The following is a 17,503-nucleotide window of genomic DNA, read 5'->3' as shown; positions in this document are numbered from 1 at the left end:
AAAAATATAATGTCCTATTCTTGTCCGCACTTTGCGGACAAGAATAGGCAGTTATATTAAAGGCTGTCCGTGATGGAACGCGCACGGATGCCATCCGTGTTTTGCGTACGGCCGTGTGCATGAGGCCTTACCTGGACCTTCTCACGCATACAGGTGCCAGGACCTAGTGCACAGCTGGCAACCATTCTGCTCCAAAACTTGGCCTCTAAATCCGCTGTGTGAACGTTTTCTACTGGTCAATCTTGTGGCACATTTTGTCTATGGGGCCTTTTTTCACAAGCAAAAAATAAAAACATGCTGAAAGTGGTGTTACTACAGCTTCATGGGAAAGATTCCCAGAACCGCATCTAGGCAAAACCTGTCAGTAACCGACTGTAACCTATTCAGCCAGGAGGCAATAACAACACTGTCCACTAGAGGGCAATCATCTCCAGCATGCGCATAAGGAAATCAAACCCAGTTGTCCTCGCGCACAGCACAGGACTGAGCGGGCGAGCTGCGTCCCGCCTCCAGCAACCTTCTGAGGAGAGAGTCCACATAATGGCAGGAAGCACAACACGGGCTGAATGACAGTGAGCGCAGCCTGCAGTGGACGCTGAGCAGAGGCTAGCCCTGCTGCAGCCTGGGTGTGCTGGGACTACGTGAGCGGCAGTGCGCTGGGTGCAGGCTTGTGTGGGTGGCCTTCATGGAGATGCTTCTGTGACAGTCACTGATGCGTTCAGCTGCCCCTGAGGATGTGAGTGGACGGAGCCTCAAGGTCCCTGGAAGTTATTACATGGATTCGAATCAACGGGGAAGTCCAATAGCACAGCCTTATCTGGGGGAGCCAGTGAGTAGTTCCATAATTCATTGCTGCTTGCAGTGTGTGCTGAGAGAGTGCACCAGGCTGCTGTGCCAGGGTGCTGTAGGTAGGCATCATCTATATCTATCTATCTATCTATCTATCTATCTATCTATCTATCTATCTATCCATCTATATATATTCATTTATTACCCCTATCTATCTATCTATCTATCTATCTATCTTATCTGTTATCTATCGATCTTCATCCATTACATCTATCTATCTATCTAGCTTCATCCATTCTATCTATCTTATCTGTGATCTATCTATCGTCATCCATTCTATCTATCTACCTGTCATCCATTATATCTATATATCTATCGTCACCCATTACATCTATCTATCTCTATATTATTGTATCCCACTCATTTATTCACACATATTGGGGGTACTGCAATAACGGTGCAGATGGAAGGAAGAATTTTTGGAAATTTTCCAAAACGAGAGACAATTTTCTGAATTTCATGTGACTTTTCGAAGCAGTACGAAGTAGTTTTACATGAAAGTATAGAAAACAGGGGCTGCAGTTAGTCTCCCCTCGTATTCCTTACCGCCAGGGTTGCCGATTCCTTTACCTGGCTCCGGTCGTATAGATATAGCTGTAATCAGTGTTGCCAACCGTCCAGAAATTTCTGGATAGTCTGTAAAAATAGGCAACTTTTTTTTGCGTGTCCGTGGAAATAAATAAATAAATAGATTTGGCAGGTGGTATCTGACTAGACTACTTTGGTGGTAATTATCATCATTTTACAGTATCAGTGTATTGAGCTATAGACGTGTGGTACTCATGATCTTTATCATTCATTATGTTTGTCTGTAAAGAATGTTCCATGTCTGATTTTGGGATAAGTTGTCCAGAAAAAATAAAAATGCTGGTTGGCAACCCTGGTGGTGATCTAACGGGATACTCTTGGAGTTATTTGTGGTCATTCCACATTATATACGTTTTAGTAACAGTTGTAAAGTTTGGCATTACACATGGTTCTTTCTGTTGCAGCGTGAAGAAGGGAATGTCCCTTTGAATCTGACAATGAAAATACCTATAGGAGAGAAATTACAGTAAATGTACAGAACTCCGCTGGAAGGAAGAGGAGGGGGAGATCCAGAGCTTGAAGAATGAGAGAGCATCTCCGAGACCCAGCGCTCACAACTAAAGTGTAACACTTGCGGACGGTTTCTGAGACCTGAGTAGGGTTAGATCTTATTATATTTTTCTATCAAGATTTTTCTTTTTTCTTTTGTCACTGGTTTCCATCATTGGATGCTATGGCTCATCGTAGGAGAGGAAGCTATGACCATCGGGACATCGTGGTAAAATACATCCATTATAAGCTGTCACAGAGGGGCTATGAATGGGAGGAAGGGAGACAGATTTCTTCTGGCTTTCCAGCGACTTCTGCTGCTAACAATAATCTTACTAATGACGGAGAGGTGTCTGCCGTACCTGGTGGTCCAGCTGGACAACCTCTTGCTTCAGATTTGCCTGCTGCTTCCTCTTCAGATAATGAATCTCAGAGTAATTTTCCAGTACCACTTCTAGACAATGCACCTGCTGCTCCCAGAAGCTCTACATCTGCTGCATCCCCCATCCCTTCACCCCAGGCAGATTTGGATGTTGCCCAGAGAGAAGGGAATGTTGATGAAGATGCTGGTCAACCGCTTGGTGAAGGTAATGGTGAAGTCGCCCCTTTACAACCTGTTCCACCTGCATTATTCCAGACACTGAGTCGTGCAGGAGATGAGTTCTCCAATTTGTACCAGCAAGACTTCAGACATATCTCAGGGCTCCTCCACCTGACCCCATCCACAGTTCGTCTTCGTTTTGCCGCTGTGGTGGAGGAGCTCTTTCATGATGGGGTAAATTGGGGCAGAATTGTGGCTTTTTTTGAGTTTGGAGGAGTCATGTGTGTAGAGAGTGTGAATCGTGAGATGTCCCCTTTGGTGGATTCCATAGCTGGATGGATGACCGAGTACCTGAATAGGCATCTGCAGAACTGGATCCAAGAACAGGGAGGATGGGTATGTTATATGTTTTGTTTGTCTCTACAATGTCTCAAGTACGTACTGTATTTTTCTGTTTATGTTGCTTGAGAAAAATATTATGCAGAATAAAAGTAGGATTTTTCTCAACAATTGAAGGAAGAAGCTCAGAAGACAGACTTTAATCTTGTCTAAGTCATGTAAGACTACTTTGACACAGTCAGTGTTTGGTCAGCGATTGACTGTGTTCAGTCTGGGGAACACAATCCACTTGTCAGCCACATCTCCAGGACCAACGTTTGCTCCTCAGTCTGAACTAGCTGCATCATAAAACACTATGATGCAGTCATTTCAATAAGGGGAACATGGTCCTGTGAATCATCCCTAACTGAGTTTTCACATCAGTGGTGCTACAGGTGCTTTTTTCGTATTCTCACATTTTGTGAGCAAGGCTTTTTTTTTTTTGGTTCAACTTTCATATACAACACCGGCAGGTACATTCTTAATCATTTTTATAGCTGTTTATATACTCTTTTTTTCTATTTTTTAGGTTTTACTGTACAGGATTGTGCAGGATCTTGAACCAAAAACAGAAACAAACTAGATAGAAATATGGTTATTGCAGCGTATTGCCATTGATCAAGTTGTAAGAACGTTGCACCAATTTTGTCACGTGTGTACACCCTGCATAATACATTTGGGCATCGCTCAACATACAATAAACATTTGCACTACCTCACTTTGTACAGTATATTTTGGCAAAAAGTGCATCTCCATAATAAATTTGGTCCAACCAACTTTTGCTGTTGAGAGATGCCGTTTTACTCGCATCCCTTTACACAAAATAGGATGAAACATTTCTCCAACGTAGATCACTCCCCTTTTTTAGTGCGTGTACTCTGATGAATTTGTCCCTTTTGAGTTTTGATAGTTCAACTGTTTAACGTAAGCCTTTCGTACCACATTTACTGGTGATATGAGTGGAGAGGTAAGTCCTACTAGATATGAGATGCCGGAAAATGGTACCAAAACCAAGTACCGGCTGTCTTGATTTAAGAGAGGGCCCCGCCTAGATTTGGCAGGATTTAGTTTGTAGGATACTGTTTTATATTGATTAAAATCATATATCCGTAGTATGTACCCGGAGTCTAAAATCTGATCTTCTGTTTTCTGGTGAAAAACATGGATGTGTGATAGGCCGAAGCTGAAACGTCAGGTTTGTTAAAAGATCATATGTCTGGTATAGGTCAATTGATGCTGATGTTGTGATGCTTTAGGGTCCATTCACACGTCCGCAAAATAGGTTTGCATTTGTTCCACAATTTTGAGGAACAGGTGCGGACCCGTTCATTTTCAATGGGGCTGGAATGTGCACTTCCATTCTGCAAAAAAATAGAACATGTACTATTGTCCGCAATTGCAGACAAGAAAAGGCATTTTCTATGAGTGTGCCGGCAATGTGCGGTCTGCAAGATGCGGAACGCACATTGCCGATGTCCGTGTTTTGCGGATCCGCAAAAGACATACGGACATGTGAATGGACCCTTAGGGTGTATTCGACTCCCCGATTACGCAGACAATTGTCGGGAAGGAAGCGTTCCCTCCCGGCAATCGTCTGCTCCCTTGCTGAGGTGACCGCTGCTGTTACGTGCAACGATCTCAGCAATATGGGGAAGAGCGATTGCCATGCCATTGCTCGTCCCCATGCTGTACAGTGGTTCGCTGGCGGCAGATCGTAATTAATACACCATGATCTGCTGCCAACAAATCCTGATCTTTCAGCATGCTGAAAGTTCAGGATTGCCCTATGAACGAGCTTGCAATCGGCGGCAGTATTAGGCCACATGCACACGGCCGTGTTTCACAGCCGTGTGCGGGCCGTGGAACCGCGGCCTGGATCCCTCCTGAGAGCAGGAGCGCACGGCGTCACTGGTTGCTATGACGCCGTGCGCTCCCTGCTGCCAGCACAGTACAGTAATACATTGGTATAGATCATACCAGTGTATTACTGTATTGCGGCGGCAGCAGGGAGCACACGGCGTCATAGCAACCAGTGACGCCGTGCGCTCCTGCTCTCAGGAGGGATCCAGGCCGCGGTTCCACGGCCCGCACACGGCTGTGAAACACGGCCGTGTGCATGGGGCCTTACACTGTAAGATGATCGCTAATGAGCTTTCCTACGATGCATTAATGAAGATGATTCTTTAATATACAAATGCATACGGCTTATAAAAATATATAGCTAATGCACATGGAAAATTTTGCCTACCTTTGTAGGTTGTTTTATATACATGTCTGTGATGCAGCTTATTTTTATAGTTGAGTTTGACTCCTGGAATAGTCTACTTGGAAATTATTACAGTAGGCAGTCTTTAAGTTTATCGTCCATCATCAACCACTTTTATAAGTTTTTAGACTTTCTTATTTAAGTTTACCCTTTCTAAATATTAGATAGGATTAGTAAATCTGCCCCAGTGACTCTTGTACTACATTCTAAGGCCTCATGCACATGACCGTTGTTGTGTCCGTTGTTCCGTTTTCCGTGATTTTCTGCGGACCCATTGACTTTCAACGGGTCCGTGGAAAACTCTGCTAATGCACCGTTTGTCATCCGTGTTCCCAGTCCGTGAAAAAAATAGGACCTGTCCTATTTTTTTCACGGACAACGATTCGCGGACCCATTCAAGTCAATGGGTCCGTGAAAAAACACGGAGGCACACAAGATTGTCGTCCGCGTCCGTTTTTTTCCTATCATTTGCATGGCAAACTTGACTTAGATATTTTTTTTTTACTTTCCTTCATGTCTGGTGATCCTCCAAAAATAAAGGAAGACGCACTGAAACAAAAACGGACACGGATCACGGAACAACGGAACCCCGTTTTGCGGACCGCAAAAAAATACTGTTGTGTGCATGAGGCCTTAAGGCGCACTTGCACTGCCCCAAGGAACAGACAACTATTGGCAAGATCGCTTTCCCTCCCTATAACTGCCTGCTCGACATTGGGGGTGGAGAGCTTCATTTACATGCAGTGCTCATCTCCAATGTATGGGGATAAGCTTGTCCCCTCATACAAGTTCATTGTTTCTCAGTAGCAGAGTGGTGAGCGTGGTCTGCTGCCCAGAAACTATGATTGAGGTGTCCAAACCGAATCATTGAGATCCGTCATAGGATCTCAATAGCGGAAGAAAACGCTTCAGTTTTGTCCTCATTCATTGTCAATGGGGACTAAACTGAACAAAACGGAATGCACCAAAATGCTTTACGTTTGGTTGCGCTCCCATCGCGGACAGAATAACGCTGCAAGCAGCATTTTTATGTCCGCGATGTGGTGCGGAGCAAGACGGATCAGTCCTGACACACAATGTAAGTCAATAGGGACCGATCCGTTTTCTCTGGCACAGTAGAAAACTGATCCATCCCCAGTTGACTTTTAGTGGTGTTCAAGACTGATCCGTCCTGGCTATATAAGACATAATACAACCGGATCCATTCATGATGGATGCATGCGGTTGTATTATTGTAACAGAAGCATTTTTGCAGATCCATGACAGATCCGCAAAAAAGGCTAATGTGAAAGTAGCCTTACCCATTCATCAGTTGATCTGCGACACCTTTACCCAATTATCCGGTACAAGCGCTCATTCCCAATAAATTGGTCCAAGTGTCAGCCTAAGTAAACTACCACTGGTAATTGTGCAGTGTGAGTGACCCAGATGTCCATTAGTGTCCCCCGCTGTTGCTGGGCTGCCACTCATACAAATTTGGTTACTACCTAAGAAGCACAACCTTCGCTACAAAAATCTGTGGGATGATTTTATTGGGAAACTCCATCTTTACCAGTTTCTTTTTTCTTTCCTGAACGCTTTGTTCTTTTGTCATTTATCCTGTTAGCATAGAAAACTCTCTGATTGATTTTTGTTCCCCACAAGGGAACGGCTTGCCATTCTGGATGTCAAACTAACGTAGTCAGTTGCTGAATTGCTTCCTCCTCTCTCCAATAATGTGCATTAGAATAAGCTTGAGATGTTGCATTGTTATTCCAATTCAGATCAGTTGGATGTTAATAGGGACGGGCTGAGCTGAAATAAATCTTATTAAGAATCAATTCGCCAATCAGAAATACCTTTCTCAGATTTATTGCTGGTACTATTTAGACCAAGAAAGTTGCTGTATTGTAATGATGATCATAAATGGTATATAGTCAAAATCGGTGAAATCACTAGTTTCCATCTATTTCCGAACCAGTCTGTGTTTAAAAAAAAAAAAAGCTAAACAAAGAAAATGGTCAAAAATAATAATATTAATAAAAAACATGGCAGCACTTTTTCTCTTGATAGCAGTCTCTTCTTTGAGCTTGTTTTGTCTCATATGATAGCAAAAACTGAGAAATACACTCACCTAAAGAATTATTAGGAACACCATACTAACACGGTGTTGGACCCCCTTTTGCCTTCAGAACTTCCTTAATTCTACGTGGCATTGATTCAACAAGGTGCTGATAGCATTCTTTAGAAATGTTGGCCCATATTGATAGGATAGCATCTTGCAGTTGATGGAGATTTGAGGGATGCACATCCAGGGCACGAAGCTCCCGTTCCACCACATCCCAAAGATGCTCTATTGGGTTGAGATCTGGTGACTGTGGGGGCCATTTTAGTACAGTGAACTCATTGTCATGTTCAAGAAACCAATTTGAAATGATTAGAGCTTTGTGACATGGTGCATTATCCTGCTGGAAGTAGCCATCAGAGGATGGGTACATGGTGGTCATGAAGGGATGGACATGGTCAGAAACAATGCTCAGGTAGCCCGTGGCATTTAAACGATGGCCAATTGGCACTAAGGGGCCTAAAGTGTGCCCAGAAAACATCCCCCACACCATTACACCACCAACACCAGCCTGCACAGTGGTAACAAGGCATGATGGATACATGTTCTCATTCTGTTTACGCCAAATTCAGACTCTACCATTTGAATGTCTCAACAGAAATCGAGACTCATCAGACCAGGCAACATTTTTCCAGTCTTCAACAGTCCAATTTTGGTGAGCTTCTGCAAATTGTAGCCTCTTTTTCCTATTTGTAGTGGAGATGAGTGGTACCCGGTGGGGTCTTCTGCTGTTGTAACCCACCTTTCTTTCCCATTCTGACATTCAGTTTGGAGTTCAGGAGATTGTCTTGACCAGGACCACAACCCTACATGCATTGAAGCAACTGCCATGTGATTGGTTGACTAGATAATCGCATTAATGAGAAATAGAACAGGTGTTCCTAATAATTCTTTAGGTTAGTGTATCTAAATCTTAGTAACGTCCCCACTCCTCCTCCTCTTAATTATGCAGTGTTTGGCTGTGAGACAACTGGCTGGAGCAGGAACCTCTCCCCTCTGCCCTATCTTGAGTAGGGTTAAAAGATTAAGCCACATCCCCTGGCTAAGCTTGACCCCCTGCTGGCCCCCTGCTGGCCACCAGCTGGAAATGAAAGGGGTCAGAAGACGATTGACCCATGTGTTTTCTGCAGGATTTCTACAAGACTGAGTAAGGCCTCTTTCACACAACAGTATGTCCATTTCAGTGTTTTGCGGTCCGTTTTTCACAGATCCGTTGTTCCGTTTTTTTGCTTCCGTTGTGGTTCCGTTTCCGTTCCGTTGTTCCGTTCCGTTTTTCCGTATGGCATATACAGTATACAGTAATTACATAGAAAAAATTGGGCTGGGCATAACATTTTCAATAGATGGTTCCGCAAAAAATGGAACGGATACGGAAGACATACGGATGCATTTCCGTATGTGTTCCATTTTTTTTTGCGGAACCATTGACTTGAATGGAGCCACGGACCGTGATTTGCGGCCAAATATAGTGTATATGTTCTATCTTGGAACGGAAATACGGAAACGGAATGCATACGGAACACATTTCGTTTTTTTGCGGAACCATTGAAATGAATGGTTCTGTATACGGACCGCAAAAAACGGACCGCAAAACGTAAAAAAAAAAACGGTAGTGTGAAAGAGGCCTTAAGATCATGCAGAAAATCCTGCAGATTGACAGAGAGGACTACGGGGCAAATTTATCATTAAAATACGCCAGATTTGTGGTGTAAAGTCGCAAACTGCACAAAATGTTTGCACATGTGGCTTTTCGCTGCTGGCCTCAAAGAAGGCGTGGCCAATGGTCCCACCACATTTATCATCTTTTACGTCAGTTTTCTGGCGTAAACTAATTCTGAAATCATTCTAGGCGCATGGACTAACGTATACCTTGTCATAAATTAGGCGCAGCATCCGGCAGCGCGCCTGGTTATTATATATGCTGCCGGTCTATGATAAATCTGTTCCCATATTGTTTACTTTTATCATTCAGTTCTAGGTTCCATGTTCTTTTGCTGCTACAGGAATGTCAGTCAGGATTTGTTTTGCTGTGACGGCAATTTTTTCCTGTTCTTAGCAAAGTACAAAGCGTCTATAATAATCCGTTTCTGACCTACTTCCCAATAATCAGATTGAAGGTCCACCCCTGATTAATTCTCTACATTCTTCGCCCATATTAACCTATTTTGATGTTTTTAGCTATTTATTAGTTTTTGCAGTTAAGAAAAAAAACATCTTCAATATGGGAGCTGTCAGCGAGCTCTCTAAAACAATTGTGTGTTATGTACTTCAAGTGTATAATTGGCTACTGTCATCTTAAGGTAGTCTGCCAACCCCTAAATCACTTCAAAGTAAGCATACCGTCATGTGGGGTAGGTGGCCTGAAACATAACCATACCTTATGAACATGCCATCCTCTAATCCTGAGAAATGCTTCTTTTTGTTGTTAACCAATTCAGGTTTTTGTGCACCTTGGGTTGGGCCACTCATTTCGGTCCATCTGGCCTCTCCTGTATCATCGTTATTGGCTCTGAAATCTCAGAAATTGTCACTGAAACAAGGCAGTGTTATGGAGGGGTCGTGCGATGGTGCACCATGGCCGTCCATAGTGCCCCGAAAACATGATTTACATAACAATGAAAAGAAGCATTTCTCAGGATGACTGGACTTGAAAGAAAGGCACGGTATGCTAACTTTGAGACTGATTTTGAGTAAAAAGATGTACGCTCTTCCTCAGCCTAGTAATGCAAATGATGGCCAATGGGATAGAGAAGGCGCTCATAGGGTAAGTAAATTCAAACAAACCAATTTCTAATTGGATGCAACTGCAATGGAGATCAAGTATAGACAAGGGATGGTTGGTGCAGCCAAGATCCGTCCTAACACCTTTGGGCAGGGGCCACCCTGCCACTAGGGTAATGGAAATGAAGAGAAGTACGCTACACCTTAAGTGGAGCGTGTGGACTGCTGGGGGCGCACGAGACAACCAAACAAGGACCGTGTTTTAATTTCGGCAGTATTCCATTTATTTATAAGACAACGCGTTTCGGGGTAAAGTCCCCTTTATCAAGTCTGAGCCGGGAAGGTTAGGAGAGAGATGAGCCGTGACACTCTCCTAACCTTCCCGGCTCAGACTTGATAAAGGGGACTTTACCCCGAAACGCGTTGTCTTATAAATAAATGGAATACTGCCGAAATTAAAACACGGTCCTTGTTTGGTTGTCTCGTGCGCCCCCAGCAGTCCACACGCTCCACTTAAGGTGTAGCGTACTTATCTTCAGCCTAGTAATATCAGCAGGCTGCCAGAGTTTAGTATTTTAAGACTATATGTAGTCACAAGATTTGGAGCTTTGTGTTTGTAGGAGGGAGCTCCAAGTGCAGTCATGTAATTAACACAGAATTTGGAACTTAAAGGGGTTGTGCAGCCAGTACAGATTTGATGACCTATCCAGTGGATAGGTCATCGATATCTGATTTGGTGGGGGTCTGTCTCCCAACACCCCCGCTGATCAGTTGTTTGAAGAGAAGGTGGCGCTTGTACAAGCACCGTTTCCTCTTCAAGATTACACTGTGCGTTGTTTCGCTTGTGGTGGCAGCGCAGTGTAATTACAAGTGCTCGTCCCTTTCAAGTGAAAGGAACAAGCACTCACAATCACACTGCGCCGCCAGGACTTCTGAGACGATGTGCAGTGTAATCTTGAATAGGAGGTAGCGCTGAGCATCAGGGATTTCAGGAGTTAGACCCTCACTGATCAGTATCGATGGCCTATCCTCAGGATAGGTCATTAATATCTGAACTCCTGGAAATCTTACAGTTTTCACATTGACCACTAAACCTCATTATCATCACAGGCAGGATCAGAAGGAGAGATGACACCTCTCCTATAACACAGAATCCACCATTCACAGTAGTTGATTACTTCCTCTCCTTCCTGTGCAATGACCTGTACATGGCACAACGCATGTACACAAAACTCTCTCATAAAAAATCAATGATTAATTTTCTGATTAAAGTTTACGTTGTCCATATGGCTACTTACAACACAAAACAGCAGCTCAAGCAAGATGGTGGTCTCGATAACCACAGAAAATAGCGGATGGTTCAGAGAGGATATCCACCTGCATAGTCTCTGATCTCTCCATAATCCCCTTGTGTTCTGTGGAGTCTTGAGATGATCCATGTTCTGTTGTATGTATACTGCGTGTTATCTACTGTTGTCTTAAAGGGATTCTGTCAGCTAGTTTGAGCCTATAAAGCTGAGGACATGCATTGCTAGATCGCCACTAGCACGTCCACAATATACATTTCCCATAGCTCTGAGTGCTTTTATTCAATAATAAAAAAAAAAGATTTTATATATATATATATATATATGCAAATATGCTGATTACGGTGCTTCAACTATATGACATCAGGGGAGCAAGGAGGAGATTCGGAGGATGCAGGCGGTGATGGGCTCCTTCAGTGGGCGTGGCTGGGCTCCTGAAACGTTGGTAATAGCCCCTTGGGCTCCTTACTTGCCTCATTTGCATATATAATTTTTTTTTATTATTTTTTTGAATAAAAGCACTCAGAGCTTTGGGAAATGTATATTGTGGACGTGCTAGCAGCGATCCAGCAGTGCATGTCCTCATAGGCTAAATCTAGCTGACAGAATCCCTTTAGGATCCTCCATCCTTATCTTCTCTTGTATTCTAGTCAACCCCTGCTTTATGGTTGGTACTTTCTACTGATGCTGTAGGACTGGAATGTGGGAACAGGACAATATGCTCTTTAGTCTACATTCACACGACCGTAAGTGTTTTGTGGTCTGCAAATTGCGGATCCGCAAAACACGTATACCGGTCGTGTGCGTTCTGCATTTTGCGGACTGCACATGGCCGGTGCTATATACAGGGAGTGCAGAATTATTAGGCAAGTTGTATTTTTGAGGATTAATTTTATTATTGAACAACAACCATGTTCTCAATGAACCCAAAAAAACATTAATATCAAAGCTAAATATTTTTGGAAGTAGTTTTTAGTTTGTTTTTAGTTTTAGCTATTTTAGGGGGATATCTGTGTGTGCAGGTGACTATTACTGTGCATAATTATTAGGCAACTTAACAAACAACAAATATATACCCATTTCAATTATTTATTTTTACCAGTGAAACCAATATAACATCTCAACATGCACAAATATACATTTCTGACATTCAAAAACAAAACAAAACAAATCAGTGACCAATATAGCCACCTTTCTTTGCAAGGACACTCAAAAGCCGGCCATCCATGGATTCTGTCAGTGTTTTGATCTGTTCACCATCAACATTGCGTGCAGCAGCAACCACAGCCTCCCAGACACTGTTCAGAGAGGTGTACTGTTTTCCCTCCTTGTAAATCTCACATTTGATGATGGACCACAGGTTCTCAATGGGGTTCAGATCAGGTGAACAAGGAGGCCATGTCATTAGATTTTCTTCTTTTATACCCTTTCTTGCCAGCCACGCTGTGGAGTACTTGGACGCGTGTGATGGAGCATTGTCCTGCATGAAAATCATGTTTTTCTTGAAGGATGCAGACTTCTTCCTGTACCACTGCTTGAAGAAGGTGTCTTCCAGAAACTGGCAGTAGGACTGGGAGTTGAGCTTGACTCCATCCTCAACCCGAAAAGGCCCCATAAGCTCATCTTTGATACCAGTACTCCACCTCCACCTTGCTGGCGTCTGAGTCGGACTGGAGCTCTCTGCCCTTTACCAATCCAGCCATGGGCCCATCCATCTGGCCCATCAAGACTCACTCTCATTTCATCAGTCCATAAAACCTTAGAAAAATCAGTCTTGAGATATTTCTTGGCCCAGTCTTGACGTTTCAGCTTGTGTGTCTTGTTCAGTGGTGGTCGTCTTTCAGCCTTTCTTACCTTGGCCATGTCTCTGAGTATTGCACACCTTGTGCTTTTGGGCACTCCAGTGATGTTGCAGCTCTGAAATATGGCCAAACTGGTGGCAAGTGGCATCTTGGCAGCTGCACGCTTGACTTTTCTCAGTTCATGGGCAGTTATTTTGCGCCTTGGTTTTTCCACACGCTTCTTGCGACCCTGTTGACTATTTTGAATGAAACGCTTGATTGTTCGATGATCACGCTTCAGAAGCTTTGCAATTTTAAGAGTGCTGCATCCCTCTGCAAGATATCTCACTATTTTTGACTTTTCTGAGCCTGTCAAGTCCTTCTTTTGACCCATTTTGCCAAAGGAAAGGAAGTTGCCTAATAATTATGCACAAGTGATATAGGGTGTTGATGTCATTAGACCACACCCCTTCTCATTACAGAGATGCACATCACCTAATATGCTTAATTGGTAGTAGGCTTTCGAGCCTATACAGCTTGGAGTAAGACAACATGCATAAAGAGGATGATGTGGTCAAAATACTCATTTGCCTAATAATTCTGCACTCCCTGTAGAGAATGCCTATTCCTATCCACGGTTGCGGACAAGAATAGGACATGCTCTATATTTTTTGCGGGGCTGCGGAACGGAACAACTGGTGCGGACAGCACATTGTGTGCTGTCCGCTTCTTTTGTGGCCCCATTGAAATTAATGGGTCCGCACCTGTTCCGTAAAATTTCGATTTTCTTATTTTTTATTTATTTTTGTTGTTGTTGCCACATATGAATGTAAGATCTGCAGCTCTCCTGGCTTGTCTGTTTTATGGAATACCTGTATTCTCTAAGAAATAACAATTCTGGAGCATCTTTTCTTGAACCTGTTTGCTGTTGTGTTGCTCTGTTATTATGACTTGGAATGACTAGGTTGGCAAATGGGCCTTACATTTTGTATCCATACACAGCACTGATTGGACAGCATCAGACTGTGTAGGGACACACCTTCTTGACAATTGGAGTGGTAACGCCCCAAGTGTATTATATTGAGGCTTCCTGGAGGAATAACAGTGGAAAACCTTAGGAACAGCACAATGCAGAGTTCTAAGAAAAGCTGTTTCTAAAGGAAAATATCTACTGAACGACCAGAGTGCTTACAGGACCTCTATTGAGCTTAGATGCAGAAGGCTATAGTCCTTGGTCATAGTGCACATGTTGCTTATAAAGATGGATTAGATAAAGGGAATAACAGATGACGGAGAGGTGTAGATCTGCACAGAAGATGGTGACCTATAACGGTAAGATATTTTTAAAGAAGACTGCAATTTTTTTTCAATAATGCTAAAATTTACCGTAAGTGCTTTGGAACAATAAAACTTTGGCTGGAAAAGTAAACAAATCTTTTTCAACCTGATAACTGACAGATTATGATTAGTATTTCTAGTATTATAAGTATTAGTATGATTAGTGCTGCTCGCTGAGACGCTTACTTATTATTTTTTTCTGAAAAGTGTTTTTTTTTTTGCCTTTTCTTATTTTACTATTCAGTATGGGTGAAATTCCTGTGCCAGAAAATTATTTTGAAGGAAATGGTCTTTTTTTTTTTTTTTTTTTAATATTATTCCCTGTTTCAGCTGCACAGCTAGATACATTTTTCTAACAAGCAGGGGTTGTCTCCCTTCTCTGGAATCTACTAGCACTGTTTTGCTGTGACTTCCTTTCCTCTAGTTCCCACTATGTTTGTTTGTTTTCAGCTCTAGAGCTCGCAGAACAGATAAGGAGGGAGAAATCGCACTTTCGGAAAGGCAGGAGGCTCCTGTGATGTTCAGAAGCAGTTCTTTTATCAGGCTCAGGATCTCGGCTAGCTCTGACACACCCCAGTTCCTCTCACCCGTCTTCTGTGTCTCTGTTACCAGGGACTGCTCTTGGCTGACAACAGGCAGTGGACTGCAACTTAGGTGGAAGTGAGACCCCTAGTGGCCATACAACTTTTTTCAGGTCGATGCAGGTAGATTTTTTTAAATGAAGCGATTTAGAAATTTGCCAGTTACACCATTCTCTATTAAATGAAATTGTGTGAAAGTACAGTGACCCTGTACAAAAAAATGCAAACTACTTATTCAGAAAGGGCAGAATGTTCTGTAAACAGTCTTTACTCCTGTTATCAATAATCTTTTTATTGTAGTTGGTATGTGGTCAGCATGCGCCTTAGGAATGAAGACTGTGTCGTGTTGGCGCCTGATATAAATGGAGACACCCCCAGGTGGAGGAATGGTGAAGGAAGTTGTGTCACCGGTATACAGGTCATTCATTGTTCTCATTCAGTGAAGCTTTCTTATTTATTTATTTTTCCTTCCAGAAATAGCCGCTTAACATAAGTGATTATATGTAAGGTTATTCTAGAGCTGGCACACCCAGAAAGGCAGGAGAAATACGTGTAATCCCAATAAACAGTGAACATTCAGTAATCACGCAGATTCCACATTTTCCTGGCATCTCTCATCTGTGACAGGTGGAATTGGTCAGCGTTGTTTTCTTTCCCTTCAGGCCAAACCGTCATCCACCTTCATTAGCTAATGTGTCATCTGCACAGTGATAGGACGGCACGCTCTTTAGGGTGTCCCTGGAAACCATGCTTTTCACTGTGTTTTATTGCTTTGGTTATCCAGCATAGCCTCTGGCCTGTTACTCAGCACTGTATGTCTTTTTTACTTTCTGCTGAGGCATCTTCAGCTTTTCAATATAAACAGTTGATGAAAACTCTATCTGAAATTACAAAGAGAGGAGTGGCTATTAATTTCCCCAGATCTGATGATGAGCATTCATTTCCTGGCTCTCGGGCACGCAGATATGGCGGTACTGTTTGGCGGGTTTAGTCATAACAATCTAATTGTTTGACGCACCGAGACAAAATATGACAGCAAAGTACTCCTCTACGGCATTACATCCTGTAGATGAAAAATCTGCAGTATTAGATAACAGGGAGATGTTTATGCAGATGGTCCAGTTTTACCACAACTTAAAGGGGTATTCCTATCTTGACATCTATATCATATGCACAGGATATGGCATAAATTTCTGACTTGTGCGGGGCCCACTATTCACTGCTATGGGACGTCTGAAAATAGCCGAGTGCTCTTATTTGGCGATTTACAGAAAGCCCATTGCAGTGAACGGAGAGTGCCATGAATGCACGGTCTGCTGTCTGTTCATTACAGCGCACAATGGGGTCCTGTTGAGATAGGAGCAGATCCCAGGGATAGGACCAACACCTATTGGATGCTTATGGCATGTCCTGTGGATATACCATAAAGGTCTAGATGGCACAACCCATTGGTGACCTCCAGCATACATGTACGGCGAAAGTCGCAACTGTAAAGATGGTGGATGTATGCGATCAGCCCGCTGATTGCATAAATTTAACCCCTCAGATGCTGAGCAGTCCGTGTCCGTAATGGCTTTTTCCGGCTGAGATCGGGAAACCCGTTATGGTGTAGTAATAGCCCAAAGCCTCAGGCAGGCTTCAGTAGCTATTACTAAAATATACCAATACAGACCAGCAGGTGGCCCTGACTCATCTCACGTACAGGAGTCATCTCAGGTTCATTTGCATATGTATCAAATCGTTTTTGTTTGTTTTTTAAACAATAAAAGCACACAGAGCTATGGGGACTGGGTACTGCGGATGTGCTAGCGGCCATTTAGCAACCCATGTCCTCAGCTCTATACACAAAATCCTGGTGACAGGTTCCCTTTTAAAGGGGTTATCCGAGACTAAAAAATGCCCCCCATATGCTCGGGCCCCTCACCTCCTGCCGTTGGCTGCTCCTTCCCCTGACACCGGATGTTTTCATCCGCGCACCGGGTGAAGTGGCAGCGGCGGTGCGGAGACCAGGAGGGGCGCCAGGTAAGTAGATTGTGTGAGGGGCGCGGGCATATGTGGGGCATTTTTTAGTCTCGGACAACCCCTTTAACTATTCCAAATTTTACTTTGAAGGGGTACATTGATCTTCTGAGCTTTATAACAATCAATGGAAAGAGGGGTCTTGGACATGTCAAAAGTTGTTTTAATTGTTAGGTTCCCTTTAAACTGCAGTTGTGACCAGACTACAGGCTTCTATAACTTTGGCTTGTGTCTGATGAAGCACCTGCTAGTCTCATAATTATTTTTTTTTATTTTTTTTGGAAGGCACCACAGCTAATGCGGCATTTACAAAATTTAATTTACATTGGGGAAAACTGGATGTTCTATCAGTTTCCTAACAATGTATTTATATTATCAGCTTTAAGGGGAAATCCAGTCCCAATGACCTTCTGATCTCATGATTTTCCACAATGTAAGGGATGGCTAGAGTGGATAACCTCCTTTTTGACACTGCTGTGGGATTTCTCTGGAAAAATCATATTGTATCTTCTCACATGATTTTCTATCACCGTTTATATAT

General features: G+C 43.1%; 1 protein-coding gene across 3 annotated transcripts in view; it reads left to right on the top strand.

Moving 5' to 3' along the window:
• The first annotated feature begins 476 nt into the window (after positions 1 to 476).
• Positions 477 to 17,503, top strand: part of BCL2 (BCL2 apoptosis regulator) — a 208,803-nt gene continuing 191,776 nt past the window's right edge. Inside the window, exons 1-3 of one of the 3 annotated variants that reach the window (XM_044293114.1) lie at positions 477 to 829; positions 1,842 to 2,863; positions 14,813 to 14,938. In XM_044293114.1, the coding sequence (XP_044149049.1) occupies positions 2,111 to 2,863; positions 14,813 to 14,818 (759 nt within the window). In that variant the 5' untranslated portion in view covers positions 477 to 829; positions 1,842 to 2,110 and the 3' untranslated portion in view covers positions 14,819 to 14,938. Of the gene's footprint in view, positions 909 to 1,841; positions 2,864 to 14,812; positions 14,939 to 17,503 lie in introns of those variants that run through there. The other 2 variants (XM_044293112.1, XM_044293113.1) reach the window with 2 other exon arrangements.

The sequence above is a fragment of the Bufo gargarizans genome, chromosome 5, assembly GCF_014858855.1.
Source record: "Bufo gargarizans isolate SCDJY-AF-19 chromosome 5, ASM1485885v1, whole genome shotgun sequence".
Lineage (NCBI taxonomy): Eukaryota > Metazoa > Chordata > Amphibia > Anura > Bufonidae > Bufo > Bufo gargarizans.
This window is presented reverse-complemented; position numbering and strand designations above follow the sequence as displayed.